General features: G+C 46.9%; 1 protein-coding gene across 6 annotated transcripts in view; it reads left to right on the top strand.

Moving 5' to 3' along the window:
- NBEA (neurobeachin) overlaps positions 1 to 25,054 on the top strand; it is an 842,868-nt gene that overhangs the window by 264,321 nt on the left and 553,493 nt on the right. For all 6 annotated transcript variants that reach the window (XM_045015913.1, XM_045015904.1, XM_045015899.1 and 3 more), the window contains exons 14-16: positions 20,607 to 20,686; positions 21,623 to 21,685; positions 21,793 to 21,890. In XM_045015913.1, the coding sequence (XP_044871848.1) occupies positions 20,607 to 20,686; positions 21,623 to 21,685; positions 21,793 to 21,890 (241 nt within the window). The remainder of the gene's footprint in view (positions 1 to 20,606; positions 20,687 to 21,622; positions 21,686 to 21,792; positions 21,891 to 25,054) is intronic.

Below are 25,054 nucleotides of genomic sequence, written 5' to 3'. Positions count from 1 at the left end.
CTCATTGCCAGGCAGGGCCGGCTCTAACATTTTTGCCGCCCCAAGCGAAAACAGAGTGCTGCTCCGCCCCCCCGAGCGTCGCGCCGCCCCCCCCGAGTGTCACGCCGCCCAAGTCCCCCGCCCCCGCAAGCGTTGCGTCGCCCCCGAGCGTTGCGCCGCCCAAGTCCCCCGGCCCCTCCAAGCTGTGCGATGCTTGTGGGGGGGCGGGGGACTTGGGTGTCACGCCACCCAAGTCCCCCGCCCCCCCCCGAGCGTCACGCCGCCCAAGTCCCCCGCCCCCCCCGAGCGTCACGCCGCCCAAATCCCCTGCCTTCCTGAGCGTTGCCCCCGCCCCTGAGCGTCACGCCACCCAAGTCCCCTGCCCCCTCCGAGCATCACGTTGCCCAAGTCCCCCGCCCCTCCCGAGCACCGCACTGCGCTGCCCAAGTCCCCGCCCCTCCCGAGCACCACACTGCGCTGCCCAAGTCCCCGCGCCCCCGAGCGCCATGCTGCTGAAGCCTGCCCCCGCCGAGTGCCGCACTGCCCAAGTCCCCGCCCCCACAGCATGGCGCCATGCCTCCCAAGCCCCGCCTCCCCCCAGTGCTGCCTGGCCGAACCAAAAAAACCAAAAACAAACCCTGAACATGGATCCCAGAGGACATGAAACTTCACATTAAAGTCTTGGAGCTCAGAGTCTTCAGGCTCACATGCAGGGCATTCTTTCTGTTCTTATAACATTCTGTAGAGTAGATACAAACAAACAGTACCTCAGCAATATGCCATCTAAGCAAGGAAGTGCCATCTTTTTCTCCCTCTTCAGAGAGACAATCAAACTATGGAGCAGTTGCTAGCTGCATGGCATAAGCCAGATAGCTCTCCACCTTCTGGGAGCCAAGAACATCTTGATAGATTTCCTAAGCAGACAATCTGTCAAGAATCAGAGTGGTTACTGCTGAAATCCATCACCAGGTCACTATTCCATCAATGGAAATGATAGACCTGTTTGCCACCAAGCACAGTGCTGAGTGCCCAAGCTTCTATTCCAGAGGAGACAGGAGCCACAGGATCTGTGCCAGACATTTTCCTTTGGTAGGGGAATCAGGGCCCCCTTTACACTTCCTCATGGATTCTGCTAATCCCCAGGATCATTGCCGAGGCCAGATGAGACCATGATAAATTCATTTCACAGCTCCCTACTGACTGAGCAACCTGTTGTCCACACAAGCCCTGATCAGGCTCCCAGACCTGGTGTCACAAAATCAAGATAAAGCATTCCATCCAGACCCAAAGTTGCTGAAAATGATGGCTAGGATGTTGACTGGCTGAGTGCCCTGGAAAGGGATGGCCACTCACACATCAAGGAAATCTTAGCACAGAGCAACAAGCTTCCCATGAGGAAAACTCCTCCAAATGGAAAAGGTTCTTGATATGGGTGGCCCAACACATCCTAGAGCTGGGGCAGGTTCCAGTACTGGTGATTCTGGACCATTTGCTGCAGTTAAAGTATATTGGGCTTTCATTTAGTTCAGAGTCCATCTAGAAGCCATATCATCCATTGATATAGCCACTCTTGGTCTTTTCTCATCTAATGGTATCTGAATTCCTTAAAGACTTAATGCATTCTTACTCATTGGTTATGGAAACTACTTCAGGATGGATCTCAACATTGTCCTTTTGAAGCTTATGGAGCTCCACCCATCCATGCTCTTCCCAGAGTGCTTTGTTCACCATCTTATTTTCAAGTGATCTTTCTGGTGGTGATCACCTTGGCCAGAGAAGTGAATGAGCTTCAGGCACTCATGCTGGAACTCCTTTATACCTTGTTCCATAGGGACAAAGTGGTACTGAGGCGTCATGCAAAATTCACCCTCAAGATGGTTTTTGAATTCCACTTAAACCAGCCAAGCAACTTATTTGTGTTCTTCCTAAAGCCCCATTCCAAACCTTCAATGTATCCAGAGCTCTTCAATATTGCATGGACATGGCCAAATCTTTCAGATTATCCTCGCATCTATTTGTGGCTGGCTTCACCAAAGGTCAGCACGTTTCATCAGAGACTCTGAAAATGGTTAACACTTATTTCACTGTGCTACCAGTTGGCTGATGTACCTCTCACACTAAGGGACACTTACTTCACCACCCTCTCTAGTGGCTTGTCTACATAGAGGATAATAGCATATTACTGCTACTAGTTCAGGGGCAGGCAAACTTTTTGGCCCAAGGGCCGCTTCGGGTTTTGGAAATTGTATGGAGGGCCGGTTAGGGGAGGCTGTGCCTCCCCAAACAGCCAGGTGTGGCCTGGCCCCCATCTTCCCCCCCCCCCGCTTCTTGCCCCCTGACAGCTTGGGACTCCTGCCCCATCCAATCCCCCCATTCCCTGATGGGCCCCCCCAGGATCTCTGCCCCATCCACCCACTCCCTGTCCCCTGACTGCCCCTGGAACCTCCACCCCTGCTGCCCCATCCAACCCTCCCTCCTTCCTGACTGACCCCCAGAACCCCTGCACCCATTCAACTCCCCCCGTACCCTGCCCTCTGACCACCCCACTCCCGACCACCAGCCCGAACTCCCCTGCCCTCTATCCAACCCCCCCTGCTCCCTACCCCCTTACCGTGCTGCCTGGAGCACTGGTGGCTGGCGGCGTGGCTGTGGCTGGAGCCAGCCACGCCACTGTGCAGCACAGAGTCAGGCCACGGCTCTGCAGCTGCACTGCCCAGAGCATTGCGCCGGCAGCACAGCGCACTGAGCCTGTGAGGGAGGTAGAACAGCGGGGGAGGGGCTGGGGGAGAGCCTCCTGGGCCAGGAGCTCAGGGGCTGGGCAGGAGGGTCCCGTGGGCCAGATGTGGCCCACGGGTCGTAGTTTGCCCACCTCTATACTAGTTACTCCTTTAGCTCAAGTGGTATAAGTCTGTGCTGTGGATCTAGAGGTTACTTTTTTCTGATGAGCCTTCTGGAGACAGTCAGTACGGTTCTATATGATGGCACTTCTATTTCTTCTTTAAGTGTCTTCTGAATGTTCCCGCTTTTTGAACATGAGTGATTGGTGCTAATGAACAGTGCAGCCCTTCTACTAGTAGTGCTTGTTAGAGCAAATCATGCATCCCTCTCTAACTCCTCCCCTGAGAACTCCAGCATGTTCTGAGGGTGGGGCTATAAAAAGGGGCACCATAGTAGTTGCCATTTCAATTCTTGCCAACTTGCTGACCAAGATGGGTTTGACTCATTCTCATTAAGATCCGTAACAGTTTAAATAAGTGCTCACACTTCTGAACCATCTCTCCCCTCCCCCACATGGAAAAAGGACAGGAAAAAACCACATCTCATACTACAACTACAGGGAAGGAGGGTGAGGCAGCTAAAGGGAACAAGGGTAGGTCCATACTTACCCGCCGGGTCGACGCGGAGAGTTCGACTTCTCGGAGTTCGAACTATCGCGTCTAATCTAGACGCGATAGTTCGAACTCCGAACGCGCTCCCGTCGACTCCGGAACTCCACCACCGCAAACGGCGGTGGCGGAGTTGACGGGGGAACCGCAGAGTTCGATCCCGCGGCGTCTGGACAGATAGGAAAATACCCCAACCCCCTGTCCTGATTTTTCACACATCTGGCTAACCCCAGCCCAGCCCTGTGTGACATTCCAATCCTGGCCGAGGAAGTGAGTTACTTTCACTTTCATTCCTCAGCAGGCAGGCAGCCAGCCTCCTCCCCCCACCTAGCCCCCAGCACCTCACCCAACCCAGCCCTGAGGGAGGGATGCTCCTGGGGAGGAGGGAGAAAGGAGGGGGTGCTCCATGGGGAAGGGGGGGAGAAGAATGGATGTTATGGGGGACAACAAAGGATACTGGTTCCAGAGCCACAGAGCCTGCCTCACCTCACCTCAGCCGGGGGGAGGGGAAGAGTCACACGCACAGGTGAGCTCCTTCCCCAACCCCTACCACCTCCCCTTCCCAGAGACCCCAGCAGCCAATCCCCTCCCTCCGCCTGTGCTGCATTTGGCTCTCTCTAGGACCCAGCAGCCAGCTCTTACATGCTCCACTGCTTCCCATCTGTCCGGCTGCCTATTCTGCCTATGCCTAAGGACGGCCCTGCCTGGTTTGATCTCTCCCTCTGTGCAAAAAAGCATTACCAGAATAGATTAAGAAAAGCTGGGGTGGGGGAACTGCATCTCAGGAACCCCTCCCCTCTACTCCCATGAAGCACACCAAATTTCAAGGCAATTCAAGTAACATTACAGATCTTAGAGCACTTAGAATAGTCGAACTTTAAACAGAAATCTGATCTTAACTTTAAACCACAGCAGAGCTGCCATTCTGCTATAATCATACTCTGTTCTGTTAAATCTGTGATAAAATGTCAAGACAGGAGATTTTCACAAGGTTGCGTATTTATAGCCATAGTATATAAAGACATTTAGCAGTAGGCAATTGAGATTAAGGTTCCTAACAGTTATATTCCTTCCTTCTTAAATTATTTTTCTGTGGAAATTGTAGAAAATAAAATAGTTAACTCCTTTCTATTTTTTTATGATGGATGGTGCCTTTTAATGATTGTATTAAAAACTGAGTATTCCTCAAGTTGCCCAGGTAACCTCGGTGGTATGTTTCTGCTATTTACATTTTTATTTGAACTTGCACCATTTCAAAATGTGTTATATGGCTATTTAAAACAAAAGCAAGGTAAGGACTGAATGTTGCAGTTTAAATTAAAAATCTTAACATGACCTGGAATGAAAAAAAATGGTAATAGTGATGTTGTAAGCCTATTAGTTCTCCAGTTATCCATACTCTGTTTTTCTTAAAAGGCACTAAGTGATACTTGAATTTTTAATGTCAGAAACCTGCGAAGAAAAGCTTAAAAATTTATTATTTTCCTCTCTGGGTCACTCTTAATAAGTAATGGCTGCAACAGCAATACATTGATTTGGTGGTACATCCCTACCCATCCTGGCTACTAGCCATTGATGGACCTATCCTCCATTAAGTTCTCTAGTGCTTTTTTGAACCCTGTTATAGTCTTGGCCTTCAGAACATCCCCTGGCAATGAGTTACACAGGTTGACTATGTGTTGGGTGAGGAAGTACTTCCTTTTGTTTGTTTTATACTTGCTGCCTGAGTGATCCCTCATTCTTGTGCAAGTAACATCTCCTTATTCACTTTATCTACACCAGTCAAGATTTTATAGACCTCTATCATATCCCCCCCCTTATTCTTCTCCTTTTCAAGCTGAAAAGTCCTAGTCTTTTTAATCCCTCCTCATACAGAAGCCGTTCCATACCCCTAATAATTTTAGTTACCCTTCTCTGTACTTGTACCAATTCCAATATTCTTGAGATGGGGCATTCATATTTGCACACAGTAATCAAGATGTGGGTGTACTATGAATTTATATAGTGGCATTATGATATTTACTGTCTTATTGTCTATCCCTTTCCTAGTGGTTCCTAACATTGTTAGCTTTTTTGACTGCTCCTGCATATTGAGCAGATGTTTTCAGAGAACTATCCATAATGACTCAATGATCTCATTCTTGAGTGGTAACAGCTAATTTAGACCCCATCATTTTATATATATAGTTGGGATAATATTTTCTCATTTGCATTACTTTGCATTTATCAAGACTGAATTTCATCCGTCATTTTGTTGTCCAGTTTTGTGAGATCCCAAAGAGTTTGTAACTCTGTGCAGTCTGCATTGGACTTAACTATCTTGAGTAGTTTTGTATTGTCTGCAAATTTTACCACTCCACCTTCCCTCTTTTTCAAGACAATGTGTGAATATGTTAAACAGTACTGGTCCCAGTGTAGACCCCTGGGGGGCACCATTATTTACTTCTCTCCTTTCTGAAAACTGTTTATTCCTACCCCTTCTTTTCTATCTTTTAACCAGTCACTGATCCACGAGAGGACCATCCCTCTTTTCCCATGACAGCTTACATTGCCTAAGAGCCTTTGGTGAAGGACCTTGTCAAAGGCTTTCTGAAAATCTATGTACACTATATCACCGGGTCCCCTCATCCACATGCTTGTTGACCCTCTCATAGAATTCTAGTAGATTGGTAAGGTATTATTTCCTTTTACAAAAGCCATGTCAACTCCTCCCCAACAAATTGTGTTCATCTGATAATTCTGTTCTTTACTGTAGTTTCATCCAGTTTGCCTGGTACTGAAGTTAGGCTGTAATTGCCGGGATCACCTCTGGAGCCATTATTTAAAAATTGGCATCACATTAGCTATCCTCCAGTCATCTGGTACAGAAGCTGATTTAAATAATAGATTACATACTATAGTTAGTAGTTCTGCAATTTCATATTTGAGTTCTTTCAAAACTCTTGGTGAGTAACATCTGTTCCTAGTGACTTATTATTGTTTAATTTATCAATTTGTTCCAAAGCCTTCTCTAATGACACTTCAGTCTGGGACAGTTCCTCAGATTTGTCACCTAAAAAGAATGGCTCAGCTTTGGGACTAGTTACTTCTGTTACAGTCTTTTCTGTATGCCTCTCTGTGGAGAGTTTTAAGCAGAGACTACACTTCTGAGTGTGAACCCCACTTTTGGTAGGGCACTTTGCTCTTGGTAAGTTAAGAACAAGGTCTTATTTCTCAAAATTATTGTGATGCCAGTCAGTCTATCCTTAGATAACTAAGACAGTGGGCAAAAGAACTTTACTTCTGGCCAGGTGGAACCTGTCTTATTTTTAATAACCAGCCAGTTTATAATTGGACAAAGTACGTTATCTTAACTAAATTTAAATCAGTTACTTAGAGGGAGCCATGTAGGATCTGCCTTAAAACAGGCCAATTACAGATACTGAGAATCTTAAATCCATTAAATCCCACTATTTCTCTGCTTACCACCATTGAGCCCTGTGTCCTCTCCAGCAACATGTGGTCTAACCATGTGGGGACAGATTCACAAAAGGACTAATGTGCCTAGCTCCCATTTTAGGCCCCACTGGGGTTCACAAAGCCCCAGCTCATCTGCCCCTGAACACTGTAGACACCTAAACTTGCTCATCACCTACATTTTTGTAGTAAAAGTTTCCTAAACATCTATGTTTCTGCTTGTGAGCATGCACACTGCCACCCCATACTAGGCATCTGGATGCCTAAGCCCCAGAGTGATTCATGTACCAGGAGAGATTGAAGGAGCCCCACATCAGACTGTGCTATAGCCCAGTGGCAAGGGCACTCACCTGAGAAGTAGCACATCCCAGTTCAAATCCATTCTTCCCCTCATATGGAGGGGGTACTTGAACTGAATGTTTCCCACAGGTCAGGTGAATATCTTTACCACTGGATTAAAAGTTTTATGGGGTAAATCCCCAGCTTCTTGCTAAAATTGCATAGGTATTTCATGAAGAAAGGGTCTGCTACTAAGAATCCCAAATGAAGGGAGGTGCATCCCTGCAGTCTGGGCTTAAGCAGTTACCTCCAAAAGAGAGTTGGGGCTTAGGACACATGCCAGCTTGACATCTCCCTTTGGCTGCTTTAGGTTAGGGCCCTGTCTCCCTCCATTCCATGTATAGGGAGGGTAGGTGCCAAATTCAGGATTTGTGAAACCAAGTGATTTTCTAGGCACCTAAACAATAAGTGTCCTTGTGCTTAAGTTTCTTTGGGAATCTAGCCTTTGGTGATTAACTGGAGAAACTGTCAGTATTTTAAGTTGCAATAATATTTTCATATCTCAATAAAATCTTTAAGAATTTTAAATCTAATCCTTTGGCACATTCATATTTAAATTTATCTTTCAATCAGTGTTGAAATATTGGGGAGGTTTCCTTGGGTTGGTTTCTTTGTGAATCCTTCTCTATTTTTGTTGTAGAGATGGGCATGATGCATTGATGATTGCTTGCTGTTTAAGCTGGGTAGCAGCGGGCCTGTGGGTGGGTTTGAGAGATGTTCTCTTTAGAGGTTTTTTTTTTCTTCCTATTTTTATGACATTATAGAAGAACACACCTCTTTCAGACTTTTTTAGATTCAAATTGGTTGCTGTCACTTTTTCATTGCCTCCATGCAGTTGGCTAAGGTGACATGTTCAGTTTCTGAATATGCAGTCTGTTTGATGAATATGCATATTTTTGTTGTCTTTCTTCTTCCAATTACACTTTTTCTTTTATATACAAGTTTTTATATGAACAGTCTTTTAAAATAACTCTGAGAAAGTCTTTAACTTAAATAGTTTTCAATGTAGTTGCTGATTCATTATAATAATTTTGAAGGAATTATTTTTTTGTCTTCCTGAGTGAGGTGAGTGAGTTGCTTGAGTTCTACCAGTAATTAATTAATTTCCCATTAATACAAATATTCTATACTTAAATGTCTTCTTACATTTGTAATTAGTTTAGCAAGATCATTTGATTCCATGTTGATAGGTAAAGCATTTTACCATGTAGATAGCAATAATATTAGGAGCTCTGTATTTATCTAACATATTTGTAAGTATGTATTTCACAAAGGTGCTTTCCATTTCAACATTTAAGAAATAACCTAAAAGTTTAAAATATTTCAAACTACACATCTTTTTCCTGGCGTTGTAAGGACACAAACAGAGGGTTTTATTTGAAAAGAGAAAAGGGGAGGAGTGAGTTGGTATAGGCCTACTTTACCCATACATTTTATGCTTTGATAAGGACTTCAATGTTGCTTCTCTTTGAAGTCCTTCTTGTGTTTTCCAGTTGCAGTCTTTACAATTAAAAGTCCTATCAAATATTTTTATACAAAACATCAGTCACAATAAACAAGCTTTCATCCATTTTTCAAAACATAAAATAAAAGAAATTGGCATAGAACGTTAAACCAAGATAAAGTTTAAAATGCAGCTCTTTTTTGAATTTGTATAAACACTCTTAGGGTGTTTATAAACAAGGTTCTTCTTCGAGTGATTGCTCATATCCATTCCATGTAGGTGTGCGCGTGCCGCGTGCACGTTCGTTGGAAGACTTTTACCCTAGCAACTCAGTGGGTCAGCTGGGCGCCCCCTGGAGTGGCGCCACCATGGCCCCGGATATATACCCCAGCCGACCCACCCACTCCTCAGTTCCTTCTTACCGCCCGTGTCGGTCGTTGGAACAGTGGAGTGCAGCTTAGCTGACCTCCACCTCCCTAGCATTCTCATAGTTCTTGTGTATATAGTTCTCAAATTAGTTTAAACTTAGATAGTATAGTTAATTCTTAGTTGTTAAGTTAGATTTCAGTAAGTTTAGCGGGTTCGGGGCTTAGGCCCTCCCCGCACCGGGACCGGAGCTCATGCCCGGCTCCCCGGGATTCAAGCCGTGCTCGGCTTGCCATCGCCCGATGCCTACAGGAGATCCGCACGACTCCTGTTTGAAGTGCCTCGGGGAGTCGCACTTATTGGCTAAGTTCTCAATTTGTAAGTCTTTTAAGCCTCGCACCAAAAAGGAGAGGGACATTAGACTTAAACAGCTCCTCATGGAGGCGGCTCTTACCCCTCTGTCCTCAGCACCGAGTGCACCTCCATCGGACTCGAGGAGTTCCTCTTCGGCACCAGGCCGCACCGGTGCGTCCACTCTGTCCCGGCACCGGACGTCACCGGCTCCTAAGTCAAGCCAGAGGCGCTCGCTCTCTCCTCGAGCGAAGAAAGCTAAGACCCCTGCCACTCCGGCACCGCCCGAGATGCGGCATGAGGGCACGGCTCCGTCGCACCGCCCGGTGCCTGCAGCCACCGTGGTGCCTGCTAAGCCGTTGCCGTCGACTATGGTTCGCCAAGGCCCGTCGAGTCCGGCTCCTGTCTCCCCGGCACCCGCCGTGGTCGAGTTGATTGTGCCATCCACGCCAGAGGTCTGTGAGGTAGCGAAGGACCTGATCGCGCTGTCGGATGCGGCACCGCCACCACCCCCGGCACCATCGGTGCGGGTCATCCAATCGATTGGGAAGCCAGCCCTGATCCATCCTGCTTCCGCCAGCGCTCCCGACCGGCACCGCTCCCGTTCGCGGTCCCGCTGGCGTTCCAGGTCCCGGCACCGTTCTCGCTCTTCACGCCGCTCGCAGTCCCGGCACCACTCCTCGGCACGGCGCCGGTCAGACTTGCGGCACCGTTCTCGATCCCGGTCGCCGTCATATTACTCACGGCACCGCTCGAGGTCACGGCACCACTCCACCAGAAGCCACTCCTGACGCCGATACTCCAGGTCCAGGTCGACCTCCCGGCACTGGGCCGGTCGTAGGTTCCGGTCTCGTTCTCGGCACCGGAGTTCTTCGCGGCACCGCTCCCCGGTGCGGAGGAGCACCAGATCGGTGGGGACGTCAGCCCAAGGCCTATCTGCTCCACCATGGTCTTCCAGACATCCGTCGGCTTCGTCCCAGGCGGGAAGTTACTACTCCCAGGACCAGGAGGTGGATGTGCCGGAGGGCTTGTTTCAGGAAGCACATTCCGAAGCTCAGGGTAATCAGCAGTGGCCCTTTTGGACACCATGGGCGTACCATCAGGCCCAAGGTGCTCCTCTGGTTCCATCGCGGGCCGCCTCTTTGGAGCATCGAGCCCCTGAGGCCACAATTAGCCGTCCTTCGCCAGCTGGCACGGACACCCAGTTACCTCCTGCAGCCACCTCACAGGTGCAACTGGAGCAGGAGCCGCAGCTTGAGGAGTAGATGCAGGATGCCCTCGCCCCCGGTGTCTCGTCCTTTTCTTCACTGGATGAGGCAGTAGCTGGCTCATCGTCTTCGAGCCCACCCCCGGTTGACCTTGCTGCACATCAGGACCTCCTCAGGCGAATTGCCCTCAACATCAACCTGCAGGTAGAGGAGGTCCCAGAGGTTGAGGATCCTGTCTGCACCATCCTGGCGGCGGACGCGCCCACCAGAGTGGCTCTGCCGTTTAACAAAACTATCCAAGCCAAGGCAGATACATTGTGGCAATCGCCAGCTTCTATTCCACCGACAGCAAAGAGAGTCAAGCGAAAATACATGGTGCCATCCAGTGGGTATGAGTACCTCTATATGCATCCTCCTCCCTCCTCTCTGGTCGTCCAGTCCGTTAATGACAAGGAGCGCCATGGACAGCCGGCCCCCGCTCCAAAATCCAAGGAGACCAGATGGATGAACCTCCTGGGCCGCAAGGTGTATTTGGCGGGCGCCTTGCAGCTCTGCGTAGCGAATCAGCACGCTCTCCTGAGTCGCTACAATTACAACACCTGAGGGGAGATGGTGAAATTCCGGGAGTTTCTTTCCCCCAGATTCCCGCCAAGAGTTTAAGGCCTTCCTGGAGGAAGTGAAGAAGGTGGCTAGGACCTCTTTACAGGCTTCCCTAGACGCGGCGGACTCCGCAGCCAGGACCTTGGTGGCCGGCGTTACCATGAGGCGCATCTCCTGGCTGCAGGCGTCCAACCTTCCGCCCGAGCTCCAGTATACTATACAGGACTTGCCCTTCGAGGGCAAAGACTTGTTCTCAGAGAAAATTGACACTAGGCTCCAGAACTTAAAAGACAATAGGGTTACTATGTGTAACCTGGGTATGCATACTCCCGTAACCCAGCGGCGCACTTACCGCCCCCAGCCTTTCCGTCCGTACTCTGTCCCGAGACAGAGACAAGATTTCGGCGGGCGCCGAGGGCGTGGAGGCCACAGACGTTATTCAGGCCCTCGGTCTAACCAGAATCGCGGCTCCTCCAAACCGCAACTGGACCCGAAGTCGTCCTTTTGAAGGCATGCCCAGGGGCAGCATACCATTTTCAGTTCAGGATCCTTTCCCTCCCTTCTCCAACTACCTCTCTAATTTTTTCCCTGCGTGGTTCCATCTGACCTCGGACGTCTGGGTCCTGCGCACCGTGAAGCAAGGTTACCACCTCCAGTTTGCTTCAACCCCGCCTTACCGTCCTCCCTCCCAGTCCCTCTTCAGGGACCCCTCTCACGAACAATTCCTCTTATAAGAGGTCCAGACGCTTCTCGACATCGGAGCGATAGAGGAGGTGCCAAGGAATCAATGGAGCAGGGGTTTTTACTCCCGTTACTTCCTGGTGCCAAAGTCGAAAGGGGGTCTCAGGCCGATCCTAGACCTGCGCGGCCTCAACAAATTCCTAATAAAGTTAAAGTTCCAGATGGTCTCCCTAGGGACCATTATCCCGTCCTTGGATCCCGGAGATTGGTATGCTGCCCTCGACATGAAAGACGCTTACTTTCATATAGCCATTTTTCCTCCGCACAGACAATACCTCCGCTTCGTGGTGGGCCATCGGCATTTTCAGTTTGTGGTCCTTCCCTTCGGCCTCTCCACAGCACCTCGAGTGTTTACGAAGTGCATGGCAGTGGTAGCCGCACATCTCCGTCGCCAAGGGCTCCTTGTGTTCCCCTACCTGGACAACTGGCTCCTCAAGGGGGCTTCCCAGGAACAAGTCAGGGAGCATGTGCGAGTGGCAAAGGACCTGTTCACATGCCTTGGCCTGCTGCTCAGCATGGACAAATCCACCCTGGTTCCCACGCAGAGGCTGGACTTTATAGGAGTGACCTTAGACTCCACTCTGGCCAAGGCGTGTCTTCCTCAGCCAAGGTTCCTAGCGTTGGCTACCATCGTCTGCAGCCTTCAAGCCTTCCCCACGAGCTCGGTCCGCACTTGCCTCGCTCTACTGGGCCACATGGCAGCGTGTACATATGTCACCAAGTTCGCCAGGCTTAGACTTCGCCCTCTTCAGACGTGGCTCCATTCGGTGTACTGTCCAGCCAGGGACTCGATGGACACATTAGTCACCGTTCCGCCGAGTGCGCTCCACTCCCTCGACTGGTGGCTGAACTGCTCCATGGTGTGTGCAGGGTTGCCATTTCATCCACCGCAGCCCACACTCTCTCTGACGACAGATGCGTCTTCCCTCGGCTGGGGAGCCCACCTAGGCCGCCTGCGTACCCAAGGCCTGTGGTCACCAGAGGAGCTCTCCCTTCACATAAATGTCCGAGAGCTCAGAGCAGTTCACCTGGCATGCCAAGCGTTCCTCAGGCTTCTGTCTGGCCATTGTCTCCGTCTTTACGGACAATACAACGGCCATGTATTACATAAACAAGCAGGGCGGGACTCGCTCCTCCCCTCTTTGCCGAGAAGCCATCGAGTTATGGGAATTCTGCATAGCACATACGGTCGACCTGGTAGCCTCCTTTCTCCTGGGAGTTCGGAACACTCTCGCGGATTGGCTGAGCAGATCCTTCCTGTGCCACGAATGGTCCATAAGACCGGACATTATCCACGCGATCTTCCGCAAGTGGGGCTTTTCCCGGGTGGACCTGTTCGCGACGTGCACGAACAGGAAATGCCAAGCGTTCTGCTCGTTCCAGGGCCACTCACCAGGCTCAATCTCGGACGCGTTTCTTATTCAGTGGAAGCACCAACTGCTCTATGCGTTTCCCCCGTTCCCTCTTGTACACAGGGTTCTGTTGAAGCTACGTCAGGACAGGGCTCATCTGATCCTGATTGCTCCAGCGTGGCCCAGGCAGCCCTGGTACACCACTCTGCTCAACCTCTCTGTGTCCCCGCCGATCACCCTCCCTCTCTGCCCGGACCTTATAACCCAGGAGCACGGCAGTCTCCGCCATCCGGACCTCCCGGCTCTCCACCTCACGGTGTGGCTCCTGCGTGGCTAGACACCTCCGAGCTGCGCTGCTCCGCCCCTGTGCAGCACGTTCTGCTCAGTAGCAGAAAACCTTCCACTCGATCCACTTACTTGGCCAAGTGGAAGCGTTTCTCAGTCTGGTGTGCGTCACGGATTCTTGCGCCCACGGAGGTCCCCGTTCCAGTTATTCTGGACTACCTCTGGCACCTTAAACAGCAGGGCCTGGCCATATCTTCCCTGAAGGTCCACTTAGTGGCCATTTCCGCTTTCCATCCCGGCGAGAGTGGGTACTCTGTGTTCTCTAACCCGGTGGTCGCTAGGTTCCGCAAAGGGCTGGAACGCCTCTACCCCCAAGTCCGTCACCCTGCCCCTGCCTGGGACCTTAACCTAGTCCTGAACAGGCTCATGGGTCTGCCCTTTGAGCCACTGGCAACCTGCTCTCTCCTATACCTTTCATGGAAGACAGTTTTTCTGGTGGCCATTACTTCGGCTAGGAGGGTCTCCGAGCTCCGGGCCCTCACCGTGGACCCCCCTTACACTGTCTTTCATAAAGACAAAGTACAGTTGCGGCCACATCCTGCTTTTCTCCCTAAGGTGGTTTCGGCCTTTCATACGAATCAGGACATCTTCCTCCCAGTTTTCTTCCCGAAACCTCATTCATCTCCACGGGAGCAGCGGTTGCACTCCCTAGATGTCCACAGGGCGCTTGCATTTTATATTGACTGCACAAGGCCCTTCCGTAAGTCCCCCCAGCTTTTCATGGCAGTTGCGGACCGTATGAAAGGCCTTCCCATCTCCACTCAAAGGATTTCTTCGTGGCTGACAGCATGCATCCGCACGTGCTATGACCTGGCCCATGTCCCAGCGGGCTACCTCACTGCCAATTCTACGAGGGCTCAGGCTTCTTCAGCCGCCTTCCTGGCACATGTACCGGTCCAGGAGATCTGCCGTGCAGCGACCTTGTCTTCAGTCCATACGTTTGCTTCGCACTACGCTCTGGTGCAGCAGTCTAGAGACGATGCGGCCTTCGGCTTGGCAGTTTTACATTCCGCCACGTCTCACTCCGACCCCACCGCCTAGGTAAGGCTTGGGAATCACCTACATGGAATGGATATGAGCAATCACTCGAAGAAGAAAAGACGGTTACTCAACGTTGTAACTGTTGTTCTTCGAGTGTTGCTCATATCCATTCCACACCCACCCTCCTTCCCCACTGTCGGAGTAGCCGGCAAGAAGGAACTGAGGAGTGGGTGGGTCGGCTGGGGTATATATCCGGGGCCATGGTGGCGACACTCCAGGGGGCGCCGAGCCGACCCACTGAGTTGCTAGGGTAAAAGTCTTCCGATGAACGTGCACACGGCGCGCGCACACCTACATGGAATGGATATGAGCAACACGTCTCGAAGAACAACAGTTACAACGGTGAGTAACCGTCTTTTTTCTGGCTAAGGAGGGGTTGTCTTCCTAACATTTGCATTTCCATGGGAGACAAACACCCTTCCCCCCCCCCCCGGAATGTCTTTGATTAGCTTGTAACATAACTAGCTTTGTAACATAACTAGCTAAACATAATAGGTATTTTTATATTCAAGCATACTGGCTATAACATGCTGGTAACTATGTATTAATATTCATTAAAATTCAAGTTCATCTCTACCTAATAGTAAAAATAACTTGTAATAATTGACGTCTGTCCACCACAGCAAGAAGTGAAAGAAACAAGAAAAAGCGGGGAAAGAGGATAATATTCCCAAGTTAAAAGGCTCATTTCTGAAGATAGGCCACCTCTTTTATTCTCAGTGTTACTAACTCTCACAAATTTATAAGTAACATGATTTTGGCTCCTGCTTCAAGCCGTTAGATGAAAAGCTCCAGTCTTCCCATGAGTTAGAGAAGCAAAATCAGAGAGAGACTTTTCCCTACTGGTGCCCTGTAATCTAGGGAAATGTACAAACTTAAAAACCGTGAACGCTCATCCACCTCTTTTGCTGTTCAAGGGCCCTTCTCAACCCTTATTCTGAACCCAGAACATCATACTGTTACCTTGGGGAATAAGAGATAGGGGTGATGTGGGGGGGAATTACTGTCATTCACCCATTTCCCAGATGAGCAACTTGCATAAAATCTGTTCTGGCATTTCTGGTAATAGAACCCATCTCTTTAATCTGATGAACCCAGGTCTGATCCACTTTGTCACATAATTTAATTTTTTTCTGTAAGATTAGGTGTTTCTGAGACCCGCACTATCCCCCTCTGATTCTGTCACCTCTGGTGGAGAGGCCACATGTTAAGAATTAATGATTCTGCTATTGCTTTGATGCTAACAAGTCTGAGTTTATTAGCCTGGGGCTCATGCCTTTTAAATCCAGAGGCCCCATGCTCAGTCCCAGCAGAAGACCCAAACAGAGAGGTTGTTATAGTTGGTTATGCTAGCCAATAGATTACATTGTGATCCCAGATCCAGGATTAGAAGCTCAGAATCCTGATGCCAAGCATTCTGCCGTCTCACAAATACTTATATAGTATGCTAACAAAAGTATGTGTTATATCTCCCTTTACATACTCATCCACACACATGCTGTTCCCCTTACAATCAATTATTCCTATATCGCTGAAGTAGAAGAGGTCTGTGCAGTGGATCTGAAGGCTGTTTCTCAAACCCTGCCGGTGACCCATGTGGGGATGAAAAAATATACACACACACATGCATAAAAGTTAATGTGAGGAGCCTGAAGTAATTGTTGGAATGATTTCATATTGCAAAAAGTATTTAGAAGTGAATTTGGGTGTTCTGCTAATATTTTTCTTGTTGTGTTTTTAGTGTTTATATTTTGGGTAATGGGAGCTGTCTCTTTAAGAGCAGGAGGTGGCAACTTATTATAGAGTGTGTTTGAGACTGAGTGCAATGTAAGGGAGAGATTTTGCCTATCTCCAGAGAATGGAAGAACCTGCCTGTGTAAGCTCCAAAACGGTCAGCATGTGATTTAATAAGCTTATCTTACCAGAAAGCAAGCCTCATTCTCTAAGGTGTTATGTTAGCATTTACTGGGCACTTTCTAACCTCAGGACATTGCTAATGAGATATAAAGCTTTTCACCTGTAGATCACTAGTTTGAATCAGGTTCAGCTCAGCAGAGATTAACAGTTACTCCCATCTAATGGAAGTTTCATAGCCACTAAACGATTTGAGTTGCCTGGTCCTAGTGTGACAAATTCATCACCATGCTTTGCACTAGAATGTATGTTCTTTCAGGCAGGGACTGCCTCTTGCTATGTGTTCTACAGGCTGTAGCACAATAGGACCTGGTTTTGTTTGGGTCTTCTAATCAGAGGTCCCACAGCAGGGGCCAGAATTGGATTACTCTTGATAAATTTGTGAAAGACGCAACACTGTAATTGTGTCTCTCACGTTGGAGACAGAGAGGATGATTTAAAAAAAATCAGAAAATAAACCAGAAAACTATGATTTAACCTTTGGCTCAAAAATTGAGATGATGGTGGTAGTTTGTTTTTGTTACCGCATAGTCTTTGAGGTCTGATTTATTATTTTTGAACTCTGGGGATGGCAGTACTACAGTCCAGAAAATAAGGCTGTGTCTGCATTAGTCGCTCTACTAGCATCAAAGCCAAATGAGACTCATAAAAGTGGCAAATTTACAGCAGCAGAATCCAATTTACTTAGCTTCCGTACTTTCCAGTATTGTTGTACCCAGTCTAGTATTAGGCAGCTGGTGTGCTGTAACTGCTGTGATCATTGCTTATTCTGCTGTTCATAACTATCTTCTGTTCCCTTGTGCGCCTCCCATCTGTTTGTTTTATCCACCTGTTGAGTCGTCTTGTTTTAAATTTAGATTGTGATCATCTTGTGGCAAGACACCTCCTACCATTTCCCCCTCTGGCAGTGCTGGGGGCTGTCGTAAATCAGCCCCCACTCTGTACAGTGGGTGTCTTCCTCCTCTGTTGTTCTCTTGTCAGTATTTTCAAGGTAGGCCTCAGGGCAGGCACAAGGAGTGCTCCTCCAGCAAACAAAAATAAATCAATTTTCAAACACAAAACAAAGGGGACACTTTCCCTGCCCCCTCGCTGGGCATGGGGGTATGGTGTTGTCGACCTGTTGTTAGCTGAGGTGTCAGTCATTCCCCTAAACAGGGCACTCAGTTTTGGTTGTTTCCTTTCTAGGGAGGAGAACTGCCTCTCACCCCAGAGAAGCCTATACCCCTGCTGCCACTAGCCCTACAGCAGCTTGTCTCTCCTCCCCTTCTCTGGCCAGAGGAAGGGTTTTTAAAGGTCTCAGGCAGCCCTTTATTGGGTTCAGATGTCTCTATTTGACCTGAGGTGTAACCTCTTCCCAGCTTATAGGAAAAAGGGCCTTTATCATTTTAAGGTTAACATATCTGCCTTCCACTACTCTCTTGCATCCCTATCCATGAGCCCTTCCACCCAGCCATCATCCCCCTGTATACCTGGAGCCGGCTGTGTGAGCTGCAGTCAGTTCACTTTCAAACCATGCCAAGGGCACATATGTACACACTTATGCTCCATACTCTCCATTTCCTCACCCTCATGCCTTGCCCCAATACTAAGTGGCAGGACCTATTGCTATTTGTTAAGGGTAAGGAACCCCGGTGGGCCAGTCTGTATTCCAGCCTGGTCCCATGGCCTGCCGAGGATATCAGTTGGTGCCTCCCTCATGGAGCTGTGAGCACAGGTGTATACCTGGTGCAGTTCACCTCTATTTCCGATGCCTGTTCCTTTTGCTGTGTGAGGGAGACCCCGGCACACACCTACCTTGAGTGCGCCTGGTTGCTGCCCCTTTTCCGGCTCCTCCTGGACCTGCTTTTGCGGTTCTGGCAGCACTTCTCCCCCAACCTTCTAATTTATGCACCCCATCCGTGACCCCATGCAATTGTAAGACCACCTCGTCAATCTCCTCCTAACGATGGCCAAAGTGGTAATCCATAACACTTGGAAGAGCATGTTGGCCGAGGGCATGCTCTGCAACTGTGGGGCCTATTTCCATTCCTCTCTCCATTCACATATCTGGGCAGAGTTCCTCTGGGCTGCATCTGCTGGCTTCCTTGACACCTTTGAGGAGCAGTGGGTGCAGTCCGGGGTTCTCTGCTCGGTGTCCCATTCAGATTCCGTACTTTTGACCCTTTGACCTTCACACCTGTCCTTGTTTTCTCTTTTGTTGTCCCCCGTATTTATTTGAGTCCCAAGGTCAGGAGCTACCCTCCCTTAGGCTGTGGGGAGGAGCCGTTAGCTGCGGGCAGGCTTGCACCCGTCCAGTTTCTGGAACCAAACAGGACCACTCTCTTGCAGTTGCCTAGCCTGACTTTGTCGTGATCTGTTTTGGACAGGAACTATTTCTGTTCTGCTTGTATGGTGCCTACTACAGAGCCTTAGCCTCTAGGCAGCCAGAATACCAATAATAAGCAGTAGTAAACTGAAGAAGGCGGGAATATGTTTTTTCAGTGTTTGGACTATAACCTGACATCAAACAGAGTTTTGATCATCATCTGCTAAAACATTGAATGACTCACTCACATCTCTAGATATGTTAACAGGTATTGGAACATCGATATGAAGCTAACCTTTCTATGATTAGATTCCTAGTACCGGTTGGTTTGGAACACCTTCCTACAAATCACTCCTTGAAACTTTTCTCCTAGAAATCCTTCCTGTCTTTTTCTTCTCATCAGTATCACACCCTTGGCTATCTCCCATGATTAAGTTTTGTTTTGAGGTTCTTTCATTATAATCTCTCAGGAGGAGGTTCAGAGCCTTAGTCTAGACTTTGGAGAGAATACTGCTTCCACAGTATGGAGAAGTAGACTAACACTACTCCACCAGTGGAACTCATGTGGGTTGACATGGAGAGGCATCAGGAGATGCATATATCTGAAGTAATTAGGGGCGTGCTTTCTGACCACAATGATGCAACCACATAGAATATAGTGTGGTGTAGGACCTTTTGGTGGGAGCACAGTATCACTGTAATAATTCATGCATCTGTTGATGTAGTTTCAGGCTACTACCTTAAATCCAAATTCATCTCTGCATTTTATGTGGGAAGAGGTCAGTTGCATGATGGCATAAAAATTCATGTGCATAAAAATATTTTTTCTATTTAAAAGACTGCTTCTTTTCTGTTGGATCTAATAACAATGTCCGTATTTTCAAATACCCTGTGTAAGGCAGAGACTATATTTCAGACAAAAACCTCAGAGACTAGAAAATGTGCCTCACGGTGGTTCTTAATAATGTTTCATCCATGAAATGGGACAGAAATATAGCCACTGAAATAAAGAATGTTATTTTGTGCAAGTTAAATTGCTCCTGAAAAAGTAACCTAGGCTATTTTATTTATACCACACAAATTGTGTGCTAGGCATCACCGGAAAGATGCAAGGGAGTTTTCCAATTTAACATACAATATACTAGTAAAGGAGATGGATGGGGAATCAAAAAGAAGAACGGATGAATGAATAGAAAGTGATGTTTATTGCATCTTATTGTTAACTTCCATTGAGTTTTTTAGATTTTTTTTTTATAGTCTGTTTTATTAAGAACTCTTGAATGGAGAAATACTGGTTATAAACTATTGTAGACAATGTATTTTTAGCTGGCATGGATCTATTATTTTACTGAACTGGAAATTTCTCTTTGATTATATAGGATTAGTCTTTCATGCAAGTAATGCCATAATCAGGTTAGAATTAAAAAAACAAAACAAAAAAAACCCCTTCTGTATAGTGTTCCATCCAACTGGTATAACTTTGATGGTTTAGTTATTGTTAGCCCATATTAGATTTCTATTGCCTAACATTTGATGTTTCTGTGTCTCTGTAAAAACTGTGATTCGTTTTTCATTGAAAAGGAAACATCACATAAGGAATTTTGGTTATACATAATAGAATTCTGAAAAGTTTGTGTCATCATTTGCAGATGCTAACTTTCGTGTAGTTAGCACAGTACTCAATCTACTGCAGGAAATGCAATCCCTTGAAAATGCTGCTGTCACTAAGAGCAGGTACATATAGTACATTTAAAAGGTGGTGTTTTTTTCTTCTTCCAGAAGGTCCTCGGCCATCACAGAAAGAAATCATATCACTACGAGCATTTATGCTTCTGTTTTTGAAACAGCTTATATTGAAGGTAAAATAATCTTATTTGAGAATGTTAGCAATTTGATAAATGTAACAAACTTGAAGGCCCAAGGTAGATATTGAGTAGTTTCTAATGAAGCACTAGATACATAATTCCTGGCAATTATTTTGTCTAAACCTGATTAATATTATTATTAATTGGTTTGTGCAGTAATACTTCTTAACCCTCTCCCCCCCCAAAAAAAAACCCCAAAAAAACCACACACCTACCCTGAATGCAATGAACTTTTAGGATATTTCATATCAGTCATACTACACTGCTTTTATATCTGTTTCAACATATTTATAGACCAAAAAGGTACAGACTCCTAACCTGCTGCTATAGAGTCCTTTAAAGCATTTGGGACAGATTCTCTACTCTACGGCACTGTGGTAGAGATTTAATTGGTATGAGAAGGGGAGAGGTCGGTCAGGAAGTTAGTTACAGCTTCTTGATTCTGTCTGGCCCTGGTGCAGTTTTGAGTAGTCTTTGAGCTGCTCTTATGTGTCCCAAATGACACATTGTAAGCAGTGGATCATCTGTCATTTGAGAATAACCAGGGTGCAGGGTTCAGTGTGTTCTGCCCACACTTCTTCTCTCATTCTTTCTTTCTCCAGATATGCCCTTTTATTTGGGAACTATGGGAATGGGCTGTAGTTGGCAATGCTAGCTTTGGCTGCTGCAGACTCCCCCGACACTATAAATCCTGTGCATTGGGGACAGGGACAGGTCTGTCTCTTTTGCACTGTCCAAGTGGTAGATGGATAGAGTGGAGGAGAGAATCTAGCCCTTTGACTTTAGCTGGTACTTCATTCATAAGATAATTCTAGACATTGTTAGTTTTTAATGGTATCCTATTTTAGAGAGACTTTATAGTCAATTATTTTCTTAGGCAGAGTGTGAAGAATTTAAGCTCTCTATGAAGAAATATCCATTCTTTTTTAGGATAGAGGAGTCAAGGAAGATGAGCTGCAGAGTATATTAAATTACTTATTAACAATGCATGAGGTAGGTTTCTATAATTACTTATCTTTGACTGTAATCAATTGTACCAACTTTATGGAAAGCATTCAATTAAGAATATTTTCTAAAAGATTTTGATGCTTGTCACATAGGATGAAAATATTCATGATGTGCTGCAGTTGCTAGTGGCTCTAATGTCAGAACATCCAGCATCTATGATACCTGCGTTTGATCAAAGAAACGGGATACGGTAAGATGGAGAAATGACAATATATTTTCGAAACTAATCTCCCTCCAACCTGCTTCCTTTCCCACAAACATAAAAAGTGCAATTGCTTGCTTTTGGAGTACAAATACATGTATGGACTATACTAAATATAGAATTTTATTCTTTCACAACATGAAAGCTTTTATAACATCAGTCGCATAGAAGAGAAGAAAAAGATAGGAATGACCTTTCAGGTCATCCAGTTGGTCATCCTGGCAAATTGCAGGGTTGTTCCCCAACAGTTCAGATGAAAATGAGTAAAGTTATGTCTAAAGTTGACTTTCTAGTAAAGCCAACATACTTTCACTGTTTAATTCTTCTTTGCTTTATCCTCATACATAGAATATGTTTTTAAACAATAGTGGCTCAAACAAATACTGATTTATCATCTTGTGACCTAATCTCTCTAGAGTGTAAATGAGAATATAGGGAAGATGTTAAATAGCATCTACTAGAAATAAATATTTTTAAATCAGACTGAATAACTTGCACCCAAGAGTTCTAAAAGAGTTGGCTGAAGGTATCTTTGTCCCACTGGTGTTAATTTTTAATCTTGGAATTCTGGTGAAATTCTGGAAGAGTGGTGATACTGTGGCAATATAAAAAAGGGCAAGCAGGATGACCCGGCTAGTCAAGCTAGCCTGACATCAGTCCCAGGCAAAATAATGGAAAACCTAATACATTATTCAGTTAATAAAGTGTTAAAGAATGGATAGTTGATTAATGCCAGTCAACGTGGTTTTATGGAAAATAGGGCGTGTCAAACCTTATCTCCATTTTTTAATGAGATTACAAGTTTGGTTGATAAAGCCATAGATCAATAGCGCCGGAACCTTGGTAGAAGTGGTGGGGCACGAGGCCCTGCCCCTCCTCCTCTTCCCCCAGAGGCCCCACCCCCTACCTGAAGCCAGAGCAGGGCAGTGATAAGAGACATCCAGGGAGCCCGGGCCACTGTGGGGAGACCTGGGCCCTCTCCCTGCCCTGGGCGTAAGGTCGACAATTTTGATTAGAAGTATTCCTGGAGGTTTCATCACATGATCATCTTTAATTATGGATTAATCTTTAATCCCTGGAGACTCCAAGTTGATCCTGGAGGATGGCAACTCTATCTGGGTGGCGCAGCCTGGGGGGTGGGGACATGAGTTGGAGGTGGCTCTGAGGCACCCCAGTCCCCTGCTCAGGGCAGGTGCGGGGCCCAGGGCTCTCTACAGCAGCCCAGACTCCATGGGAAGCTCTTACCATGGCCCATCTCTGGCATCCAGCCTGGCCAGGGGGTGGGGACTCAGGGAGAAGAGAAGGAGCACGGGCAGGGCCGTGGATAGGGGCCAGGCCTCATGGTGAGGAGGAGCTAAGGCCCCCCTCACCGGGAAGAGGCTGCCACCACTGTCAGGGGCTAAACTCGCGCCTACTTGAGACTTGCAGTTTAGGGGGAAATGCAGCCCCCTGTCCCTCAAACTACGCCCATGTTTAAAAGGTGGCATGGCCCTCCCACTTTTAAAAATAGGGGGGGGGTTCCAGCACCCCTGGCATAGATTTGAATACATGTAGACTTTCCTAAGACATTTGACTTGGTACTATACAGCATTATGATTTTAAAAAAAATGTAATATTGATTAAGAACAGCTAAATGACAGATTAAAAAAATGTTAATTGGGGACTCATCATTGGTGTTTCTAGGGTGGCTCTGCAGGGATGGGATCTCTACTAGGCCTGACACTATTCAGCATTTTCTTCAATGATATGGAAGTAGATATAAAGTCATTGGTGATGAGATTTCTAGATGACGCAAAGATTGACAGAGTGGTAAATAATAATGAGAGCAATCATACAGAGCAATTGGGATCATTTGGTAACCTGGGCCCCTACAGAAATGTGTGTTTTAATATAGCCAAATGCTAGGTCATATATCTAGGTGGAAAATGCAGACTGTGCCTACAGAATATATTCTTGAAAGCAGTGACTGAAAAGGATTTAGGGGTCCCAGTGGAAAAGTAATTCACCATGAGCTCCCCAGTGTGATGCTGTGGTGAAAAAGGCTAATGTAATCCTTGGATCAGGGGAGTTAGGAGTAGGGATGTGACTTTACCTCTGTATGAGACATTAGTAATATCAATTTTAGAATACTGTGTTCCATTCTCATGTCAACATTTTTGAAATATTGGAGAGGGTGTAGTAAAGAGCCATGAAAATTGAGGGCCTGAAAGTGAGAGACTTGCAGCTCAATCTGTATAGTTTCTCTTAGAGGGAATTGTGAAGTAACTTTTTTAGTGTACAAGTATAAAATACCAGCTACTTAAAGATTTTTGTAATCTAGCAGAGAAAGGCATAAGAACCACCAATGGAAGCTGAAGTCAGACAAATTCATATTAGAAATAAGGAACAAATGTTTAAAGTCAGGGTGATTAACTATTGGAACAATCTACAGTCTAAATGGTGGATTCCCCATCTCTTGATATCTTTAAATTCTATAAAATTCAAATTCTACAAACCATTCTACAGATACGTTAGAAGCAAGAGGAAGAGCAAGGATAGGGTGGGCCTGTTACTCACGGGGGGTGGGAGGAGAAGAATAACAGAAAATATAGAAATGGCAGAGGTATGCTGGGATGGGGGTGGCGGGAAGCGGAAGCAGTAGATATGGTATATCTTGACTTTAGTAAAGCTTTTGATACTATCTCGCATGACCTTCTCATAAACTAACGAGGGAAATGCAACCTAGATGGAGCTACTATAAAGTGGGTGCAAAACTGGTTGGAAAACCATTCACAGATAGTAGTTATCAGTGGTTCACAGTCATGCTGGAAGCATAGCAAGTGGGATTCCACAGGGATCAGTTCTGAGTTCAGTTCTGGTCAATATCTTCATCAGTGATTTAGATAATGGTATTGAGAGTACATTTATAAAGTTTGCGGACGATACCAAGCTGGAAGGGGTTGCAAGTGCTTTGGAGGATAGGATTAAAATTCAAAATGATCTCAACAAACTGGAAAAATGAACTGAAGTAAATAGGATGAAATTCAATAAGGATAAATGCAAATTACTTCATTTAGGAAGGAACAATCAGTTGCACACATACAAAATGGGAAACGACTGCCTAGGAAGGAGTACTGCAGAAAGGGCTCTGGGGGTCATAGTGCACCACAAGC

Source organism: Mauremys mutica, chromosome 1, assembly GCF_020497125.1.
Source record: "Mauremys mutica isolate MM-2020 ecotype Southern chromosome 1, ASM2049712v1, whole genome shotgun sequence".
NCBI lineage: Eukaryota > Metazoa > Chordata > Testudines > Geoemydidae > Mauremys > Mauremys mutica.
The sequence above is the reverse complement of the archived record's forward strand: the minus strand, read 5'-3'. Positions and strand labels throughout refer to the sequence as shown.